This window comes from Scleropages formosus, chromosome 1, assembly GCF_900964775.1.
Source record: "Scleropages formosus chromosome 1, fSclFor1.1, whole genome shotgun sequence".
Lineage (NCBI taxonomy): Eukaryota > Metazoa > Chordata > Actinopteri > Osteoglossiformes > Osteoglossidae > Scleropages > Scleropages formosus.
The window spans coordinates 12,552,889-12,573,536 of NC_041806.1; the positions used below are offsets into that span (position 1 = coordinate 12,552,889).

Consider the following 20,648-nt stretch of genomic DNA (forward strand, 5'->3'; position numbering starts at 1 on the left):
TAATGATTTCAGTTACTTATCCATAAGCTACCAATGTTAAACACCATTTCAAATATAAGGTACATTATTATGATATGTGGGGGCGTGGTGGCGCAGTGGGTTGGACTGGGTCCTGCTCTCCGGTGGGTCTGGGGTTCGAGTCCCGCTTGGGGTTCCTTGCGACGGACTGGCATCCCGTCCTGGGTGTGTCCCCTCCCCCTCCGGCCTTACGCCCTGAGTTGCCGGGTAGGCTCTGGTTCCCCGCGACCCCGTTTGGGATGAGCTGTTCTGAAAATGTGTGTGTGTGTGTGTGTGTATTATGATATGTTTCACTAGAAATCTCATTATCATAATGCATCTGGCTTAGAATAATGTAGGGATGGGAGAAAGGAAGATGCAAACTTGGCATCCATCCTGCAGTGTTTGCTGATGTCTTCCTCGGACACAAGGAAGACCGGGACACTCTGGGCATCTGAACTGGATGCAGATGCTTCTTAGTACACGTGTGGCTTGACCCTGTGGGGATGGACAGGTACAGCCATCCACCGGTGTAGTTTACATTTACATTACATTTACATTTATTCACTTAGCAGATGCTTTTATCTAAAGCGACTTACAATGGATACTATGTAGTCATAGTAGCCCACACACCTTATTCACCAAGGTGACTTACACTGCTAAATACACTACTCATGGGTCACTCATCCATACAGATATAGTCTTATAGACATAGTCACTCATCTGTACAATATAGGTTATAGACAAGGCAAATGGCTACCTATTTTATCAGAGTGAGCCTCCATCCCACCCTTTGTGTCTTGGCCAGGGACACACCAGTAGAACTTGTAAGAACATGAAGTGTCAGTATTGCTTGGAGATACAACTCAGTATGTGACACTAACAGGCATGCTGGTAGCAAAGAATCAATAATATGCCAGCAAAAATACTATCAATGAAGTACTGAACCTTGTTGCTGATGCCTGTTCACATACATTTCACTTTGTACCGTTACAGTGTTTGTTTTGGTCCAGTATGTCACTTAACATTCTCTGTTTGAACCAGGTTGGGTGCCGGGAAAGGCCTACCGGTAGTGGTTTGTTATTGACCATTAACATTTCTTTTATTGAAGTATGACAAGTACATGTAGTTGGTTGTTAAAAGTAAACACATTTATTGCAGTTTTCAAAAATCATTTCTGTAATCTTTTTGGTTACTATTCAGCTATTTGGCATTTTGTTGTGCTGGGTAGCTTGTATTGCAAACCAAGAGGAGTGAACCACTCTGGGTATTTCTAGGTGGGAGTCCTTGGGCACAATCAACTTGATAGGGGTGTTTTACTGTGTAATGGGATAAATGTTTTTATATATTGTAAGATAGGGATATTTATAACAGATAAATGTTTTGTATGGTTTGTATGTTTTTGTATTTATGTAGGGTGTTATTTTTGGGGAAGATGTATTTTGTCTGAACCGCTTGTCCCATACGGGGTCGCAGGGAGCCAGAGTTGTTGAGGCTGTCATACTGTAGCCAGAAGGGTGGAGTTACTGCTGTAAAGCTTGTATTTGGTTGTAGTTAGGAGACACATGCAGACACATAGTGAACAGGAGAGCTGTGTATTGCTATTGGTACAAGGAGTTTAAGCCTGTGGTTCATAGGCCTTATTTTCATTTTTAACCCAATGTTTATTTTTGTACTTGGCTGGGGTTAAAGTGTTTTTGAAGATCATCTTTTTAAGTAAAGAAAAATAAACATTTTTGGTCCAACTACTATGGTTCTCCACTGCTGCCTCCATCTGTCATCCATACCCTCACAGATGGGCTACCTGGTGAAGCATAGGCCTCTGCTGCTGTGCCTGGTATGAGGGAGAGGACCATCTTTCCTGCCGCTGCCCGCACCACAAGCCGTTCTATGTAGGAGCGGTGCCAATGGGGTGGTGGGGGAGCCCAGCCTTCGTTTGCAGCATTGTGGAGCAGGGGAGACCAGTGGCAGGAGCTGAGGTAAGAGAATGGTTGTCTGAGGCCAGTTTCGCAAGATCATCTTCGATGGGTCCCTGGCCGAGGAGGAGACAGGCACACCTGGTCACATGGACAGTGTACAACATTTTTCAGATGTGACCAGGAAGAAGAGGCGCAGGAGGGAGGCTGGGTTGGTTTCTGGTACTGCACTGGGGGTGCCAATTTTCCCTGTAACCCCACATAAAGGGCCAAGAAGATCCTCCCTCCTTCATGTACATTTTAGTCTGCTTGTTATTGATTTGTCTCGGGTGGGGTCTCCCCCTGAGTTCATTTTGTCAGGGCCTGGGGAGAAATCCCACCTGACAGTTGTGGAGGAGGGAGAATTTTGTTTGGAAAAACTGTCTGAATGTTGATTTTTAATGTTTTAAACCTTGTATTCCATTTCAGAATTAATGTATTTTAAAACTGGAAATGATAAGCTTTTACACTCTGAAATTACTTTAAGACAGGGGTGTCCAAAGTTTTTTTGGTGAGGGCCAAATACAGAAAAATAAGCAAAGGCCCGGGCCACACACAAGAGGTGACATATTGACACATGATTACTGTGTGTATTTCTAACTCACTTCTTTAAAGAAATATTCATTTTCCCACCGTGTTTGAAATCTTCTACACTCACTTGCTATCTTGCGTTTCTTCGGTGCTGCCATTTCTGGTGACTCGTGGTAAATATTTTTCTTTGCTTAATTTTGTTTAGTGGAGAAGCACCTTTTCTGTGACTGGCTCCATCTAGTGTTGAAACTGAGAAGTGCAACAGAGTTGAGCTCAAGCGCCATGTGCGGGCCATATTCAATTATATTTTCAGAATTTGCTGCGGGCCAATAAAAACTGACCCGCGGGCCGCAGTTGGCCCGCGGGCCGTAGTTTGGACACCCCTGCTTTAAGATAAAAGCTTGGGTCCTTTCCCTGGGGGTCAAACATGGTATTTTACTATTTTTCTTAAAACTTCTAAAGGTTAAGAGTCCCGGGTCTTTTTTATTAAAATTTGTACTTGTTTTTAAACTCTGTATTTGGAGTTCATGTTTAGATGAGTGAATAAGCTTTGTTATGTTTATGATGATAAAGTTTTAATGATGTATTGTTTGGCTGTGTTTTAGTGTCTTTGATTTTGAATCTTAGAGTATTTGAGTACTTATGGTATTAAAATTTGTAAAAAATATGAATGACATTACAGTGTATCTATTCATTATCAATCTGATCAGAACAAAACAGAAAATAAATGCATATCTGGAGTTTGAATTGATATGACTAAAGATACAAAGCAAATAAAACTAACAAAAAATGTAATCTTAAATACACACACACACACACACACACACATTTCCAGAACCGCTTGTCCCATACAGGGTCGCGGGGAACCGGAGCCTACCCGGCAACACAGGGCGTAAGGCCGGAGGGGGAGGGGACACACCCAGGACAGGACGCCAGTCTGTCGCAAGGCACCCCAAGCAGGACTCGAACCTCAGAGCCACCGGAAAGCAGGACCGTGGTCCAACCCACTGCGCCACCGCAGCCCCCTTAATCTTAAATACTTATTTTAAAAAAAAAAAAAAACCCAAGTGGATTGCACTCCCCTCTCTCCCAGCCCACTACCCCTTCTTACTCACATCTGTGAGAACTGTGGAGCAATGTTTAATACCAAACCTGCCCCCTCCATTGGCACTTTCACTTAGGCACACCATTTCAAATTCTGTTGTGTTCAGTTGTACCATACTAAGAACAATCAATTAGGGAATGCACATCATTACTTAGAGAGCTGACATAGATTAATGTAAATAGAGTGTCTATTCCTATACATAGTTCTGTGTTCGTTTCTGATTGACCGTTATGTTGCTTCTTTAATCCTCTTCGTTTCAGTCTCCACTGGTCTCTGTTCTGGGCTGCCTACTTTGCCTCTCCCCAGGACATCTTGATCTTCTGTAGCTCTGACTGTAGGGTTCGTCCCTAAATGAGGAGTGGCCTTCCTCTTTTCCGTTTATTCTATGGGTTCCAATCCAAGGTTTGTCTTGGAATGCTGGTCTCTTGTCTATGCAAGGTGTGCCTGACCCATTTCCATTACCTACTCTGGATTATATTAACAATGGGCTGTTGTTTTGTCCTCTGCCAGAGCTCCTGGTTAGAAATTCGTTCTGGCCGCTTGAGGTACAGGATCTGGTGGAGGCAATTGTTTAGAAAAACTTGCATCTTATGGTCCAGGTCTCGGCCCCATATAGCAGCACTGACTCAGTACAGACTGAGGCTCCTGTTCCTCCACACTAGTTTGAGGGAACAAAGGCATGGTATGCTTTGTTAATCCTGACCTTGACATCTTCGTCCATCCCTCCTATCTTACTGCCAAGGTTGATGAAGCGATCAATGTCCTCGATGGTCTGTCCATCAATGGTGATGAGAGCTCACTATGTGGAGTTTATTCGCAGGATCCTGGTTTTTGTTGTACTGATCTCTAACCCTGCAAGTCCTTGCAACATTTTTGAGCCTCATGCTTAGTCTGCCACGGGGGAATTCTGGGGATTCAAGGGAGAACCCCCTAACCATCGTATGGAGTACGGAGGCTTAGTGTGATCTGGGGGAACTCTCAAGTGTTCAGCAGGCTGCCTTGTAATGCCTGTGGCATCTCTGTGAAGACTGCTATAGAAAAGACATGTGCTGGGTTAATAAAGAGCATTTTCTTGGAACCCTGTCTCCAGCAGTTCCATGGTGTGATGCTACATTGGTGTCAGAAGCAGGACGGAGTAGGGTTCATGTGCGCAGACCATCTCTGTGCATCGGAGGAGGATGTGTCAATGACAGCCCCGGAGGAATTGCTGCAGGGATCTGCACTCTGTCTGCTGCGTTACCTGGGGGCAGAGCCATGGGAGACCTATGAGGCGCCGCTTCGGTTATCAGCGTGGCACAACAGCTGGAGTACGGTGACTATGGAGGCACAGCTGGACTAGCTCTGGAAAGCAAGGCACTGACCGTCCTGCTGGATGTAAGGGCAGACCAACATCACGAGTTGTCTGCGCTCACGGCTGCCCTGAGGTGTCGCTTCGGTCAGCGAGGAATGGCAGACCATTACCACAGCCAGATGTCACAGCAAAGATTAAGCTTTAGGGGTGCTGGCTGCTGACATTCAACTTCTGGCATGCCAGGCATACCCTGAATACCCCTCAGCCATCCAGGAAGACTTGGCACTGCAGGCGTTCCTCCATACACTCGCTGCTGAGTGCCTGCGGCAGCACGTCAGGTTTGCCGTCTAAACTAACCTGGATGCAGCACCGCACAAAGCGGAGCGAGCGGAAGGCATCCTGAGGGGGTGCCATGGAGCCAGTATGCTTTTGCCATGCCCTGGATGGTGTCACTGATGACAAGACAGGGAGAAGATGTCATTTCCCGCCAAGTTTAAGCATGGCTCCCACGATGCTAGTCATCCATTATCTGCTGGTGTTGCCAGAAGCGAGGGCACCAGGCATGTCACTGCAGGGAGCCCATCCCCATCCTATCTTGGGAAAACGCTGGAGGGGTGGCGCTGTGAGGGGGCATTCACCCTGTGACTGTATCCCTGTAACTTGAGTCGCTCCGTCCTTCCCAGTGAGTTGTCTGGGGAGGTTCTGCTGCCTCCGCCTGCCCTGCTTCATAGAGGGTGTACCCTGCAAAGCCATCCTGGACACGGGGTCTACAATCTCCATTGTCCGTACCGGGGTGCTGCTGCCATTCATCACCTGAGGGAAGCGTTGACGTCTGCCCCCATCCTGACCTTGCTGATCCCGGGGAAGCTCTTCATTGTGGACACGGATGACAGCAATCAGGGTATCGGAGCCATGCTGTCACAGGCAGAAGGTGAGGGTGAGAAAGTGGTTGTGTTTTTCAGAGAGAAATAACTGTGTCACCTGGCGTGAGCTCGTAGCTGTGATGGCAGGTCTGAAGCATTTTTGCCCCTACCTCTACAGGACCAGGTTTCTTCCTCGGACCGACCACTCCTCGCTCATGTGGCTCCTAAACTTCAAGGAGCCTGAGGGACAGACAGCACGGTGGTTGGAGCTCCTGTAGGGGTATGACTTCGAGGTTCCATACCGGCCAGGACGCTTGTATGCCAACACTGACACACTGTCCCGTTGCATCTGCAGCGCAGACTCATGCAGACACTGCGACCGGCTAGAGAAAGCATCGGGGGACCGCGGCCAAGTCCTGTGTTGCGCTGGCGGCAGACACGGCGAGCAACGGGTATTTTGCTGACGACACTGGACTGTTCCGCCAGGCCCAGGAGACCAACCTGGAGCTGGCGGTAGTGCAGGGCTTCCTATAGTTGGGGCAATATTCACCTTATATTGCTGTTACCCCCCATGGACCCACCGTCAAGTCTTACTGCTCGCAGTGGGACAGCCTCACTCTGCAAGGGGGACTGTTGTACCAGCGATGGGAAAGGCCAGTGCCAGTGGCCAGATCCTGTGACATCTCCTCGTCCCCTGCAGTCTTAAGGAAATTGTGTTGCGGTGTGTACCTGTTTCTAGCAGCTCGATGGGAGGGATGCTACAATATACTAGGTTATGTATGCAAACCCAGACTGAAGGAGTTTCCTTACTGTAAAATAAATCAACATCAATCTCAAGCATTAATGGTCTTATGAAATTGTGTAGTAAAGAAGTCTCACCACTGTCAGTTCACTTAGGTAACTTGCAACATCAAGGCTGCATCACTTTTGTTCCATATCAATGAACCCCAGTGAAACTTTGGTGTGAAAAAATTGTTTGTTCGAGTGTTGTCTGAAAATATCTTGAAGTGATTAATATGTTCTAGTTAATATGTATGTTATGTCTTGGCTTCATGCTCTGTGACTGCTTAACACAATGGAAATGTTGGTAGGGAAACGAGACGTAAAGCAACTTTGTTAATCTTTAGGATGCATCCCGACACACTTCTTAAATGGGCACAAATTGTTCAAGGTATAGAACATTTTTGCGTTGGATGCAAGGAAACTTTCGAAAGGGTTGTCACACCTTATGATGACCTTGCAAATAAAGCTGAGCTTGCAAATAAAAGGAGGCAGTGCAAACTGATCGGAGAGACATCCCGCTGTCTGGGGCTCTCCCATTAGCTGATGCTGTCATGAAAAGTCTCTTATGTGTCCGAGTGTTTTGTGCAGATCTCCTACGGCTGATGGGTTTCAGGGGGAGAAACCAAATTTCTTCCCCAAAACCTTTGCATTTTTGCTGGGTGCGGCATCCTTGTGGTCAGCATCAGTGATAAAATTTTCTGCTGTTTTAAACAAAAACATTTTGCATTTAACTTGCAGGAGTTAGCAGAGTAAATCAGGAAAAAGTTGATGCCCTTCTGTCGGAGATTGGCTCTGATCCCTTTGAATTTGCTCATCTGCGTCGTTTCGTCAGAGAACTCCAAGCAAGTGCCATCTACAAGTGCTGGTTGTGCCCTAAATACGCCTTGCTGTATTGCTTGGCAATCACGGTACCTCAGTAACCTAAATATCGTAGTGCGGGGCATGGACGAGTTATTCAGATGAATTTGGTGGGCCTTGTCTATCTGTAGCAGTGCAGATGTTGGCTCTTTCAAACTTAGGATCTACTTAGGAAACGTCGTCTGCAGATAAACAACTGGATCATCACACTGACAAACGTCACTTTACTTCTTCTTGCTCTGTCTACCATTTTGTTCACTTTCTTTCCAAACTTTTCAGCTTCAGTGAAGCATTGGTTTGTGTCTTTGTCTGGTGAACTGCGCCTTGTGCTGTGTATAATTTGCTTGACATACTCTTCATATTCTTAGCGTTAAGTTTTTTTTTCATCCATTACGAATCTGAGCAAAACTCCATTTTCAACAATTTTGCTTTTAATAGTAGAATAGTGTCTTTGCTGGGTGGCACGGTGGCGCAGTGGGTTGGACCAGGTCCTGCTCTCCAGTGGCTCTGGGGTTCGGGTCCCGCTTGGGGTGCCTTGCAACGGGCTGGCATCCCGTCCTAGGTGTGTCCCCTCCCCCTCCCGCCTTACGCCCTGTGTTGCCGGGTAGGCTCCGGTTCCCCGCGACCCTGTACGGGACAAGCGGTTCAAAACATTTGATATGTTTTCTATGTTCTATTGTGAAGAAAATATGGGTTTATGAGATTTGCAAATAATTGCATTGTTTATATTTACATTTTACACAGCATCCCAACTTTGTTGGAATTGGGGTTGTATTTGAGATGATAGAAAGTGGTAAGAGGTTGGAGTACTTTCTGCTTGACATCCTAAAACTTGGTAAGTTAAAAGTTCTGTGGGTAATATGTCCTTTGGGTGTTCTGATTCACAAATTTGCTTGTTTTGTTTTTAGTTCTTCTAGGTTTGATATTGCCCTGTCTCTACACCTTTCATCTGTGCTTCACTGGGCCACTTGTTTGTATTTTCATTAATATGACAAATGGTACTACTGGGGAAGCGCCATGATTTTGCGGTAAAGTTACTGAAAAGTAATATCACCTCTGATAACATAATTAAGAGTAGAATGATTATTTTTAAACTTGGGGAATAAATTGCCTGCTCAGTAGTGCATTTAAAAGTTTAAAGTTAACTTCAAATTTTAACAATTGTTCACAAGCATTTTTCAGTATTGAGTTTACCGTTACAGAACTCTTCATACAACTTTTCACACAAACACAAAGCTTCACACAACTATTCATTTTATGGCTAAACTGCAGTAAAGCTGTAAAAACACTGCAAACTTGTCTTCAAATAAAATCTTATAAAAAGATTTTTTTTTCTTCTTAAGAATACTTTATCCATCAGAGCACAATAAGCTCAAATACAATAAAGATAGGTGTTATTACAGTAGATGGTTTATTTTACATCAGGCTTCCTTGTAGCAAATAATTTTGTACTCTAGTTTCTCTTTACTGTACTTAAATTTTTATATGTATGCAACCTTTTTTCAACAAACAAATTTTTGCATTACAAACAGGACTGCATATGCACTATACACAATGTACCACTGCAATACATGCAACATAAAAAAGTGACAAGATGCCAAAATAGTAATAAAGCAATATTGATGTACTTCACAGTAATTACATATAATATGATCACTTACAGGAGGTCATAATGTCATCAGCAAGTACACCACTTGGTCTTGGTCTCAGTTGTTTTCCACCATGCATACAGTCCCTCCCTCTCCTGGCCACTTTTCTTCTGTCAACCACTTCTTTATTTCTTACTGGGTCCATGCTTACATAGAAAATCATTCCGATGATGCCCCCTTTTGTATAGATGGTAAATAAATTGAAAACAGCTGGGTAGTTCTTCCACTATACTGTGAATCAGCTGTTGGCCTGTTTTTTTTCCCTTTAAATTTTGAATATATTCCAATATGGTATTCCTGTAAATATTTAGTAATTTTTTCCATGTTTGGTTTTAACGGTTGTAAATGTCTGTAAGCAAGTGCAAAATGGGTTGTAGATGCATTGAGTTTTGTTGTACTAGAGTCTGAGTTACAAAAGAGTTTAGCCCACAAAGACTGATGTTATACTGTTTTAGGAGTCTTGAAAAAGTGAACTCAGTACTGAGCAATGCATGTAGCAAATTGAAAAGGGAAAAAAAAAAAAAAAAAAAACAGGAATACCCTTTGTACTCAAAGTTCATTCACAGAATTCACTTTATTCTAGTACCTCTTTACCGTATATTTTCAGATTTCAATCTGGAGTTCCAGTTGTGATCTTGAATACTTAACTCCTTTACCTAAGTCATTTCTATACCAGGTCCATATTTGTATGGGAAGAATTCAGGAAAAGTACTTTTGTCAAGGGCACTACAGCTAGGAAAGACTGATTTATTTCTATGAACATGTAACTACTAGCTGTATTTAAATCACTGTGACACACCAGGCTCCGCCAGATAGCAGGACTTAAGATGAACTGCAGGTGCATATTAAAGTTGTTTTATAAATGTACATAAATGGTATGGGATTTGACAAGAGGAAGGACTGGGAGGCAGTTCGTGCTGACACGGACATGGTCTCGGGTTCCCCTTTCAGGTTTGCTCACTCCCCTACAACCAGGAAAGAAATAAATCGTTAGAGATGTCTTTATCTGTCTTCCATCCCTGCTGTCATGGCCACAAGCATGTCTGCCACTATCATAAAAACAGCTTTAATAGCATGACTACCAGCTTTAATAACATGAATACCCTTAAACCAGTGTAAATAAAGCCTTACCCCGTGATCAAATGAAGATCATGTAATGTAGAACATTTGTTTATCAGTGCCCTTTGACATGCAAAAATATCTTACTTTGGTCTAATTAAATTTTAGGAAACAGGTTTTTTGTTAATTATTTTTAGTATAAGAAACAGTGTTAACTCAATTTCACCTAATGGGATGATTGGACGGAACAAATTAACCCACTGTGTGTCAGATTGATAGAATTTTACTAATCTGAAATTTACAACAGCATCATTTTATATCATATCTGTTGATTTCAGACTGTAGCTCACAAATAAATCAGGGGACATCAGTTTTATCAAGTGTTAACTGTTTACATTTTAAGCTTCTTCCTTAAAGAAAGGTATAGCAAAAGACAATGTAAAACAGTGAATGATACAAGTAAAACTTTCCACCTCATTTATTTAGAATATATAAATATTGTTCTAAAAGACAGACTGAAACAGGAAACAAATGCAGAATCACTTGTTTCTCTCAATTTGTGTAAATTAATGTAGCAGAAGAGGTCAAAGATTGTAAAGCATGGAGAATGATGATCCATAAAGTGACCGAAAGTTGGTCTCGACCAAATGGTTAAATCACAAATCACAATGTAGTAGTAATCTGTAAAACAGCAGCAGCCAGTGCAGCTTTAAGATACAGTTAAGTCAGACAGAAAGCTTTACAACCAAACTTTTCCACAGGTTTACTAAATTTGGTACTGGTTATAAAATATATTTGGTTATATTTGGTACTGGTTATAAAATAAAAGCACACTGGTTCCACATTTCAAAAACACACCATTCAGAGTGAAGGCACAATTAAAAGGCAAACAAAACAAGCAGCACTTTAAAAGATCAGATGGACCATTACATAATATAAACAATGCTTGGGGTACCAGGTAGAATAGTGGTTAGAGCTGCTGCATTTAGACCGAAAGGCTGCAGGTTCAAATCCCACCTCCACCTGTAATACCCTAGAGCCAAAGTACTCACCTCAGTTGCTACAGTAGAATTACCCAGCTATATAAAGGAGTAAATTATGTATTTAATTCTTTTTAGTTGCTCTGGGGAAAAGTGCCATGTAAATTAGTAAAGCTAAGCCACTTCATATGATCTTTTACATGTTCATTCATTCACCTCTTTATAGAAATGTTTAACGGCTTTGATAAGTTCAGTGTTGCATTTCCCCAGCTGTACAGTTCTACTGTTGTAAATCACATTAACCATCTTATTCAACAGTACAACAGCAAAGCATGGTAAACTCCACTACCTAAAAAACTGAATATTTGAGCTAAAACACTTAAGACATGTTTGATAAGGTCACTGCCAAGTTTGGAATTTTTTGTGCAGATGTTACTAATCAAGGTAATATTTTAAGCATATCAAAGGAGAAACAATGGGGGAGTGGGAGCTACCAAATGTTTAATGAATAATCTTTGGGTATGAGAAGCAAGTATCTGATTATAGACAAGACCTTCCCCAGCAGGCAGGGCTTATAGAGAAGACAAGTCTTCCTCCATGAATGTTTAAGAAAGTGTTCTCCCTTGCAGCATGAACTACAGAGCACTAGTTAACTGCCAGAAGCATGGCAAATTGGGACAGGTTGAACAAAAAATTATATCAGCAATTATAACAGACAAGATTACCTAAATGAACACAGGAGCATCATTTTAAAAGCTAAAGCAAACTGTGAGAGGATCATTGGCTCTGAACTCAGCAACACTAGAAGCCACAATAATATGCTGGGTGAACCAAAAAAAAAAAAAAAGAAAGAAGAAGCAGCTCTAGGACACAAACTTTCAGAAATAATCAGATAGGAGCCATGAACAGACAATTCTTTCTGGATCAGAAAGCTATAAAAATGGAATCTATTGGGAATAAACAGGGAATTCTTATACAGTCACTACATCTTTGTACTAACTACAAAGATACAAAATACTCCCTCTATATCTTGGAAGGGGGAATGAGGGAATGAAGATAAACCAGGGATAGTATAAATTGCAACAGGAGATTCAACAATGTGTTATTCCAGTCAGTAGGGGGGGGGGGGGGGGGAGTCCATTTAATGTCCTCTCATACCAACAACAAAGTATAGTGAAACAGGACCAAAATAATGCAAAATAATGCTCTCACCCAAAATAGGGCACATGACCATGGTCATGTGTACAGAGAATTATGTAACAAGGCAGAGCAACTATTTAATGACAGAACCACCTACATGCCACAGGACATTAATCCAACAACAAAACGGGTGAATGGTCAATTGGATGCTTCAAACTATTAGACAAGGAGAAACTTTGAATCAGAAAGAATGGAAAAATGAATTAGATTGTGTAAATATTGTGGTGACTAAATCCCAAAATTTTCAAAGAAAGTCAAACTCCACCCAGTTGTGTTACCACCTGGAGCATCCACATACTGTACAATCTATCCAAAGCATTAAAAACCTACACCACTTGTTTAAATTCGGTCACTTTGTTCGGCCAATTCAATTTGAATCAGGAAACCACTTCGGTGGGCTCACCACCTGCCGGAGAGGACATAAGGGGCCGGTGCGTTGTGATTTAGGTGGTGGTGGGGGCCGAGTGCCCGGTCGACCCAAACCTCGGACGCCAACTCTGGCTTTTGGGACTTGGAATGTCACCTCACTGGCGGGGAAGGAGCCTGAGCTAGTGCAGGAGGTTGAGAAATACCGTCTAGAGATAGTCGGGCTCACTTCCACTCACAGCTTGGGTTCTGGAACCACTCTCCTCGATCGGGGGTGGACTCTCCACTATTCTGGCGTTGCCCAGGGTGAGAGGCGGCGGGTAGGTGTGGGCTTATTAATAGCCCCCCAGTTCAGCCGCCATGTGTTGGAGTCTACCCCGGTGAATGAGAGGGTCGTCTCCCTACGCCTTCAGGTCAGGGAACGGTCTCTCACTGTCGTTTGTGCTTATGCGCTTAAGCGGCAGTGTAGAGTACCCGGCCTTTTTAGAGTCCTTGGGGGAGCGTGCTGGAAAGCGCTCCCACTGGGGACTCTGTCGTTCTACTGGGGGACTTTTAAACGCCCACGTGGGCAGCGACAGTGACACCTGGAGGGGCGTGATTGGGAGGAACAGCCTTCCTGATCTGAACCCGAGCGGTGAGCTGTTATTGGATTTCTGTGCTAGTCACGGTTTGTCCATAACGAACACCATGTTCATGCATAAGGGTGTCCATCAGTGCACTTGGCACCAGGACACCCTAGGTCGGAGGTCGATGATCGACTTTGTAGTCGTTTCTTCTGATCTTCGGCCATATGTCTTGCACATTCGGGTGAAGAGAGGGGCTGAGCTGTCAACTGATCACCACCTGGTGGTGAGTTGGATTCGATGGCAGGGGAAAAAGCTGGACAGACCTGGCAGGCCCAAACGCATAGTGAGGGTCTGTTGGGAACGTTTGGCGGAGGCCCCTGTCAGAGAGGTCTTCAACTCCCACCTCCGACAGAGCTTCAACCAGGTCCCGAGGGAGACTGGGGACATTGAGTCCGAATGGACTATGTTCCACACCTCCATTGTCGGGGGGGTGGTTCGGAGCTGCGGCCATAAAGTCTCCGGTGCCTGTCGCGGCGGCAATCCCCGAACACGGTGGTGGACACCGGAGGTAAGGGATGCCATCAAGCTGAAGAAGGAGTTCTATCGGGCCTGGCTGGCTCAAAGGACTCCTGAAGCAGCTGACGGGTACCGGCGGGCCAGACGGAGCGCGGCTCCGGCAGTCGCCGCGGCAAAAACTCGGGCCTGGGAGGAGTTCGGTGAGGCCATGGAGGAAGACTTTCGGTCGGCCTCAAAGAGATTCTGGCAAACCGTCCGGCGACTCAGAGGGGGGAAGCGGTGTTCCGCCAACACCGTTTACAGTGGAAGTGGTGCACTGCTGACCTCAACTGAGGATGTCCTTGGGCGGTGGAAGGAGTACTTTGAGGATCTCCTCAATCCCTCCGACATGCCTTCCGTAGAGGAAGCTGAGGCCGGGGACTTGGAGAGGGACTCGTCCATTACCCTGGCTGAAGTTGCTGAGGTAGTCAAAAAACTCCTCGGTGGCAAGGTTCCGGGGGTGGATGAGATCCGCCCCGAGTTTCTCAAGTCTCTGGATGTTGTGGGGCTGTCTTGGCTGACACGCCTCTGCAGCATCGCGTGGAGTTCGGGGACGGTGCCTCTGGACTGGCAGACCGGGGTGGTGGTCCCTCTTTTTAAGAAGGGGGACCGGAGATTGTGTTCCAACTACAGGGGGATCACACTCCTTAGCCTCCCTGGGAAAGTCTATGCCAGGGTACTGGAGAGGATAATCCAACCGATAGTCGAACCTCGGATCCAGGAGGAGCAATGCGGTTTTCGCCCTGGCCGTGGAACACTGGACCAGCTCTATACCCTCACTAGGGTGTTGGAGGGTTCATGGGAGTTTGCCCAACCACTCCATATGTGTTTTGTGGACCTGGAGAAGGCATTCGACCGTGTCCCTCGTGGCATCCTGTGGGGGGTACTTCGGGATTATGGGGTTCAGGGCTCGTTGCTACGGGCTGTTCGTTCCCTGTATGACCGGAGCAGGAGCTTGGCTCGCATTGCCGGCAGTAAGTCAGACCTGTTCCCGGTGAATGTTGGACTCCACCAGGGCTGCCCTTTGTCACCGATTCTGTTCATTATCTTTATGGAGAGAATTTCTAGGCGCAGCAAGGGAATGGAGGGTGTCTGTTTTGGTGGCCGCAGAATCTCGTCTCTGCTTTTTGCGGACGATGTGGTCCTGTTGGCTTCATCGAATCAAGACTTACAGCGTGCACTGGAGAGGTTTGCAGCCAAGTGCGAAGCGGTGGGGATGAGAATCAGTACCTCCAAATCCGAGGCCATGGTCCTCAGTCGGAAAAAGGTGGATTGCCCCCTCGGGGTTAGGGGGGAGCTCCTCCCTCAAGTGGAGGAGTTTAAGTATCTCAGGGTCTTATTCACAAGTGAGGGAAAAATGGAGCGGCAGGTTGACAGACGGATCGGTGCGGCGTCCGCAGTAATGCGGTCATTGTACCGGTCTGTTGTGGTGAAGAAGGAGCTGAGTCGTAAGGCGAAGCTCTCAATTTACCGGTCAATCTACGTTCCTACCCTCACTGGATCTCTGGATCATGACCGAAAGAACGAGATCGCGGATACAAGCGGCAGAAATGAGTTTCCTCCGCAGGGTGGCTGGGCGCACCTTTAGAGATAGGGTGAGGAGCTCAGTCACCCGGGAGGAGCTCGGAGTAGAGCCGCTGCTCCTCCGCATCGAGAGGAGCCAGTTGAGGTGGCTTGGGCATCTGTTCCGGATGCCTCCTGGACGCCTCCCTGGGGAGGTGTTCCGGGCATGTCCCACTGGGAGGAGGCCTCGGGGCAGACCCAGGACACGTTGGAGAGACTACGTCTCCTGGCTGGCCTGGGAATGCCTTGGGGTTCCCCCAGAGGAGCTGGAGGAGGTTTGCGAGGAGAGGGAAGTCTGGGGGGCTCTGCTTAGACTACTGCCCCCGCGACCTGGTCCCAGATAAGCGGAGGAAGATGGATGGATCAGGAAACCAAAGAGTTTAAAAAGATTAAACAAGTGACATTTGATAAAACATTCCATTTCACATCACTTGACTTACAGCTCACCAAACACACAACCTCAATGATCTTAGGACTGACTGCGACAGAGAAGCAACCGATGCAGAAACTGAAACATGTTGCTCTACCACAACATCAAAAATGGGCTGTCTATGTAGCTAACATTTTTGTGATGATGAAACATGTAAATTTGGAGACAGCCCTTAACATGACCCTAGATGCCATGTGGCTCACAATGGGTTCTGGAGGGAATCATAGTAAGACGACACATGGACTAAGCCCTGAGCTATAACAGCAATCATTGAATTTACCATAATAAAAGTTGCACAACAATAACACTGGTTTCCCCAAGTGCTGTTAACTGAAGTCTAATGTTAAATTCATCACAGCTGATATCCAAATGAAGAGGGGAGAAAAAAAAAAAAAAAAAAAGAAATCCATTTACCCATAAAAAGGGTATGAACAACTTCAAAATTGAAAAACTGAAAAAAAGAACACACACACACAAAATACTAACCCATGTAAAACTATACTTCAAAAGACCTGACTTCAGCTGGGGAAACATTTTTCCAAACATTACATAGGTGAAACAAATTTGACCATACATTTTTTTTTTTTTTTTTTTTTTTTTAAAAAGAGCACATCTTAAATCAGAAAAAAAATGTTAGAAAATGTGTACTGAAGTTTGCTTTACCTTTAAAGCTTCCCAGTCTAACAACACCTTACACTTTTACTCAGCTGACACATTAAATATGAAATGTACTTTTCCTGAGCAAGTATTCTTTTTGCGAAATGGCACTGATTTACAATTTCATGCCTGCCAGGTATTCAAAATATTTTATTAGTGACTATCATGTAGATATTCCAATAAATGGGCATTTTTTCTTCAGATGGACAATATTCATAATAAAAAATTAAAAAATGTACATGGATTTAACATCTGTAAATCAGATGATGAACCAGGAAAAGGTTAGATCTGTAGTCACAGGATCTGAGGAAAATGGAGAAGAGGTTTAAAAAATACCTTAGTCATAGAAAAAAAATGCATGAACCAAGCCAAAGTGTATGAAACAGTTGCAGTTTTAACAGGAGGGGAAAGAAGGGAAAAAAAAAAAAAAAGTGGAAACTGTTGATCTCTTTAGAGGATGGCAAATGAGCTAGAAAGAACACATGATTCTGTCATGGAGTAAAGACACTGTAAGGGTTCAAACCTGATTAGGCCTCACTGGTTCTGCAACCACTCCAGACGTAGGTCAGCCACTTCCTTTCCATACCAGTCGTGAAGCTTAGAGAAGCACACTGTTCCTGGAGAGACAGGGCTCTCAAGAGAGAAGACAAACCCCGATGCTCCCCGCCTGCGGGGAGGAACAGGGGGTGGTTCCAGCTCGCAGCTGCTGTTATTCTCATCTGAAGTGAGAGAGAACATGGGTCCCTTGCTGTTGCTGGACAATAATGATGGTTTGCTCCAGGCAACTCCATTCTCCCTGGAACCACTGGGTAGGAGCAGTATCTCCTCATGTCGGGCATGATTCTCTGCAGGGGCTGTCACTGCTGTTGTATCAGGTGATGGTAATGCTTTGGAGCGACTCATCTGCTGTGTTGCTCTCCTTGACAGCTTCAATCTGCTGTGAGACCACGTGCCCCCAGCTTCCTGCATCTCCTCCAGCTGTTTCTCCAGCTCCCGCACCACCAGCCTCATGTAGTCAAAGCTGGCACGTGACAGAGCCTTCACCCAGGATTCCATGCCAGCCTGACTTTCAGCTGCCAATTTGTAAACACGGGCCTTGGCACAGTCAAACTTGATAGCAAAAGCAAACTCTTCAGCAGATTCACACAGCTCAACGGTACAGCCCTCTAGAACAATGACACCGATGGGCTCACGGCTCTCACGGTCCTCAAAGTAGAACAGCATGTTTCCCTTTAGAATGAACCAGCGGCGGTGGTACGCCGTATTGCGCTCCCCTTTCTTGAACAGAAAGCCAGTCTTATCAGGTGGCGAATCACAGGTGGCATAGTGAGCCACGCTGCGCTCATTCAGCTTCATAACTCCTTCTGGTACAGATTCTGCAGACAAGGCATGTTAAGGGAAATCCAGCTACCACAGCAACATGTGATTTTTTTTTTTTTTTTTTTTTGAAAGCACACCTCACATATTTCTTAGTCAGTCTAATACTGAAGTGACCAAGAAATAATTATAGTACACTGTGTACACAACAGCAGCTATGTATTAACATTTTCTAATTGCGGCAAAGTACTGCATGGACTTGCTCAAAGTGACACTAGCAGCAAGTATAACAGCATAATCCCAAAAAACAAAGTACCTTAACTGCAACCCAACATAGTCAGAAGCTTAATTTAAACTCTGTTTTGAAGAATATGTGACATAAAAGGCAATCTTATCACAGTGCACTGAGCTAAAGACATTTACAGGCGTTCATTCTGAAAAAAGGCCTACTTCAAACTGTTTTCCAGTTTTTAAGATTCTGCATACAGAAAAGTTTGAGTATGGATTAATTATGGAGAAAATTAGTAAAGATATCAAAAACCCAAAAGTATTAGTGTTTCTCAAAGTAAAGACTACCAACCTTGGACAACAAACTGAATTCCCATAAGCAGCATTCACATAATTTTCAAGATCCTCCTCTCACACTGGCACAAGAACCTCCAGACCTGGAGAAAGAGCAAACATGCAAACAATGATTACTTCTACTTTCACATTTGGCATGTAAAGAATATGCAGCACACCAAATTTATATTAAAAATCATGCACTCTCATGGTTTCAATTAATATTTGGATGCTTCCAAAACAATTGGTCAAATTGTGAACAGTCTTACAATCCAATACCTGACTGACACTGGGAAGATATGGCATATGCTATCTCAAGTTAGCAGGAGTACAACGCAGCGTTATTTTAAAAATTAAGTACCATAGACCACAAACATCATCAATAAACCAGACAGTATAATTAACCTAAAACACACTTCTTTATGCAAGGCAACAGGAAATAACATGCTACGTATATACATGATGATTAGACATCTTGAATAGAGAGAGTATTCTCATGTCGGAACTGAAATTTAAAGAACCGGAACAAAAAGGCGCAAAATAGCCAGCAGTTTTTTCCTGAAAACATGATCATGTTTTTCACTGGAACTGTAGTCCTAACTGAAAAAATTAATACATCTATTTGCTTACCAGTTTGTTCATTGAAGATTGGTTCAGGTGAAAAAACGAAACAATTAAGAGCCGTTCTGTGCTACCACTGTGGCAGTCCTGAAGGCTTTCAGCATAGATGGAATCCTCCAGCCCAATAAGCCGAATACAGTGTTTGTCAAGTTATCGAGCAAGACGGCTGGCGCGACACAACCGCAGGGTGCGAGGTAACTCTACGCTTTGTTCCTTGAGAACCCGAGTCCCAGCGATTATGCGTCGCGCACGCGCACTGCGCGCCGCTGCATTTTTTTCCTGTAGGCAACAATAGAAGCCTCCCCACATACGGACGCACAACTTCTAAGGAAAAGTCACCTGGCGATACTGTGTCTGTTCCTGCCAGTTACGAGATTTATTTAAACTTCACTCACCGTCCGCGTATGAAGCGCTCGTCTCTCGGCTTCCCGTATCTTTACGAAAAATAGCAGCAAGTCGTTGGCGATAGCAGGCCCAAAGTATTTAAAAACCAGATAGACACTGACTGAGAGTGGTGTCAATTGTCAAAAAGAAGTGGATTTATTAGTTCACCAGCGTTTGCATAGTTTACAAAATAAGCACCATTCTCTCGCTGATGAGGAGCAAAACGCCAAAGAATAAACATTGCTTCCTTTTAAGGGGGAGGGACGACGACGACGATTACCACCAGAATTGATACTTCCTCGATTCCCGCTCGCTCCCTGTACTGCATATGTCTTTCCCTCTCTCTCCGTTCCTCGCGAGGCGAATGACGTCACGCGCTGCAAATAAAGTAGTCGCATCACGCAGAGTCTACAACCGCATGTCCCGAGGGGTCGCGGCGAAACAGAGCGTAACCCGGCAACACAGGGCACATAGCTTAAGGGGGACGGGACCAAACGCCAATCCACTGCAAGGCACCCAGGACTCGAACCCCCGACCAGACAGACAGCCCCCGCAATAAAGTCTTTAAAAAAAAAACATAAATTATCCTTAACTATGTTACTTCAAACAGCGCAAAGGAACGAACCCGGTTTGTTGACTGGGCGCTGTTGGCCATTGTCTAGATCTATCATTCTTTCTCCTGCATGGCGATTATTCTATTTAGTTTTCAACTGTAATATAAGGAAAAATGGCCCAATGGGTTAATAAAGATTTTCATGAAACCCTTCAATTTCGGTCTCAAAACGAGGCGTTCGTTTGGTTTTAGGAGTTTGTATAATTAAATAATGGGCCCAGCAGAGCTTGTAAACATCCTTTTTGTATCTTTCAATGTTAAATGTTAATGCATTAACACTTAACAGTAGAGCTGTTTCATGAACTGTAGAATAATACAAATATGGGTCAATTTTGACCTCAAGATGTCTGTTGTTCCAAGTGTGCAAAAGTACATGTTGTATTTTGTCATCCCAGAAAGGCATTGAATTGTTTGTCCCATACTGATTTTTTTTTTTTTTTTTGCATATATGAAAATGTGGCTTTTCTTGTACCTCCAATGCAATGATTGTAAAACTATAAGCAATTGTCATTTTTTTTTATTGTAGACTGAAACACTGGATTTCTATTGCATACAAAGGGAACACCATAGAGTAAAATTGACAACAACTGCAAGTATAAATCAAGGATCGCATATAACAATGGTTCTCAGGAGTTATGAACTGCAATTCCATATCTGAAATGGTATTGTGATGGCACTGAGGGGAGCTGATATAGCTCATAGTTGTCATTAGTGTCTATTTCTGTACATAGTTGGTGTTCTTTT

The 20,648-nt window shown here is 44.3% G+C and overlaps 1 protein-coding gene across 3 annotated transcripts; it reads right to left on the reverse strand.

The window, feature by feature from the left end:
• Nucleotides 1-8,779: 8,779 nt before the first annotated feature.
• Nucleotides 8,780-19,627, reverse strand: pheta1 (PH domain containing endocytic trafficking adaptor 1). 3 transcript variants are annotated; one of them, XM_018752813.2, is made up of 4 exons: nucleotides 19,303-19,627; nucleotides 18,306-18,390; nucleotides 16,932-17,784; nucleotides 8,780-9,997 (listed from the first exon to the last, which is right to left on the reverse strand). In XM_018752813.2, exons 2-3 carry the CDS (start codon nucleotides 18,337-18,339, stop codon nucleotides 16,943-16,945), a joined length of 876 nt encoding a protein of 291 aa, XP_018608329.1. In that variant the 5' UTR covers nucleotides 18,340-18,390; nucleotides 19,303-19,627; the 3' UTR covers nucleotides 8,780-9,997; nucleotides 16,932-16,942. The 3 variants fall into 3 exon arrangements, with proteins under 3 accessions (XP_018608329.1, XP_018608331.1, XP_018608330.1); XM_018752815.2 differs by lacking the exon at nucleotides 19,303-19,627 and adding an exon at nucleotides 18,917-19,118; XM_018752814.1 differs by lacking the exon at nucleotides 8,780-9,997 and adding an exon at nucleotides 16,514-16,711.
• Between the last annotated feature and the right edge of the window lie 1,021 nt (nucleotides 19,628-20,648).

Coding starts and splice junctions, on each gene's coding strand:
- pheta1 (XM_018752813.2), bottom strand. CDS start 18,339: ATGCTGCTTATGGGAATTCAGTTTGTTGTCCAAG. Junction 17,785..18,305: donor AATTCAGTTTGTTGTCCAAG/GTTGGTAGTCTT, acceptor CCTTGTCTGCAG/AATCTGTACCAGAAGGAGTT.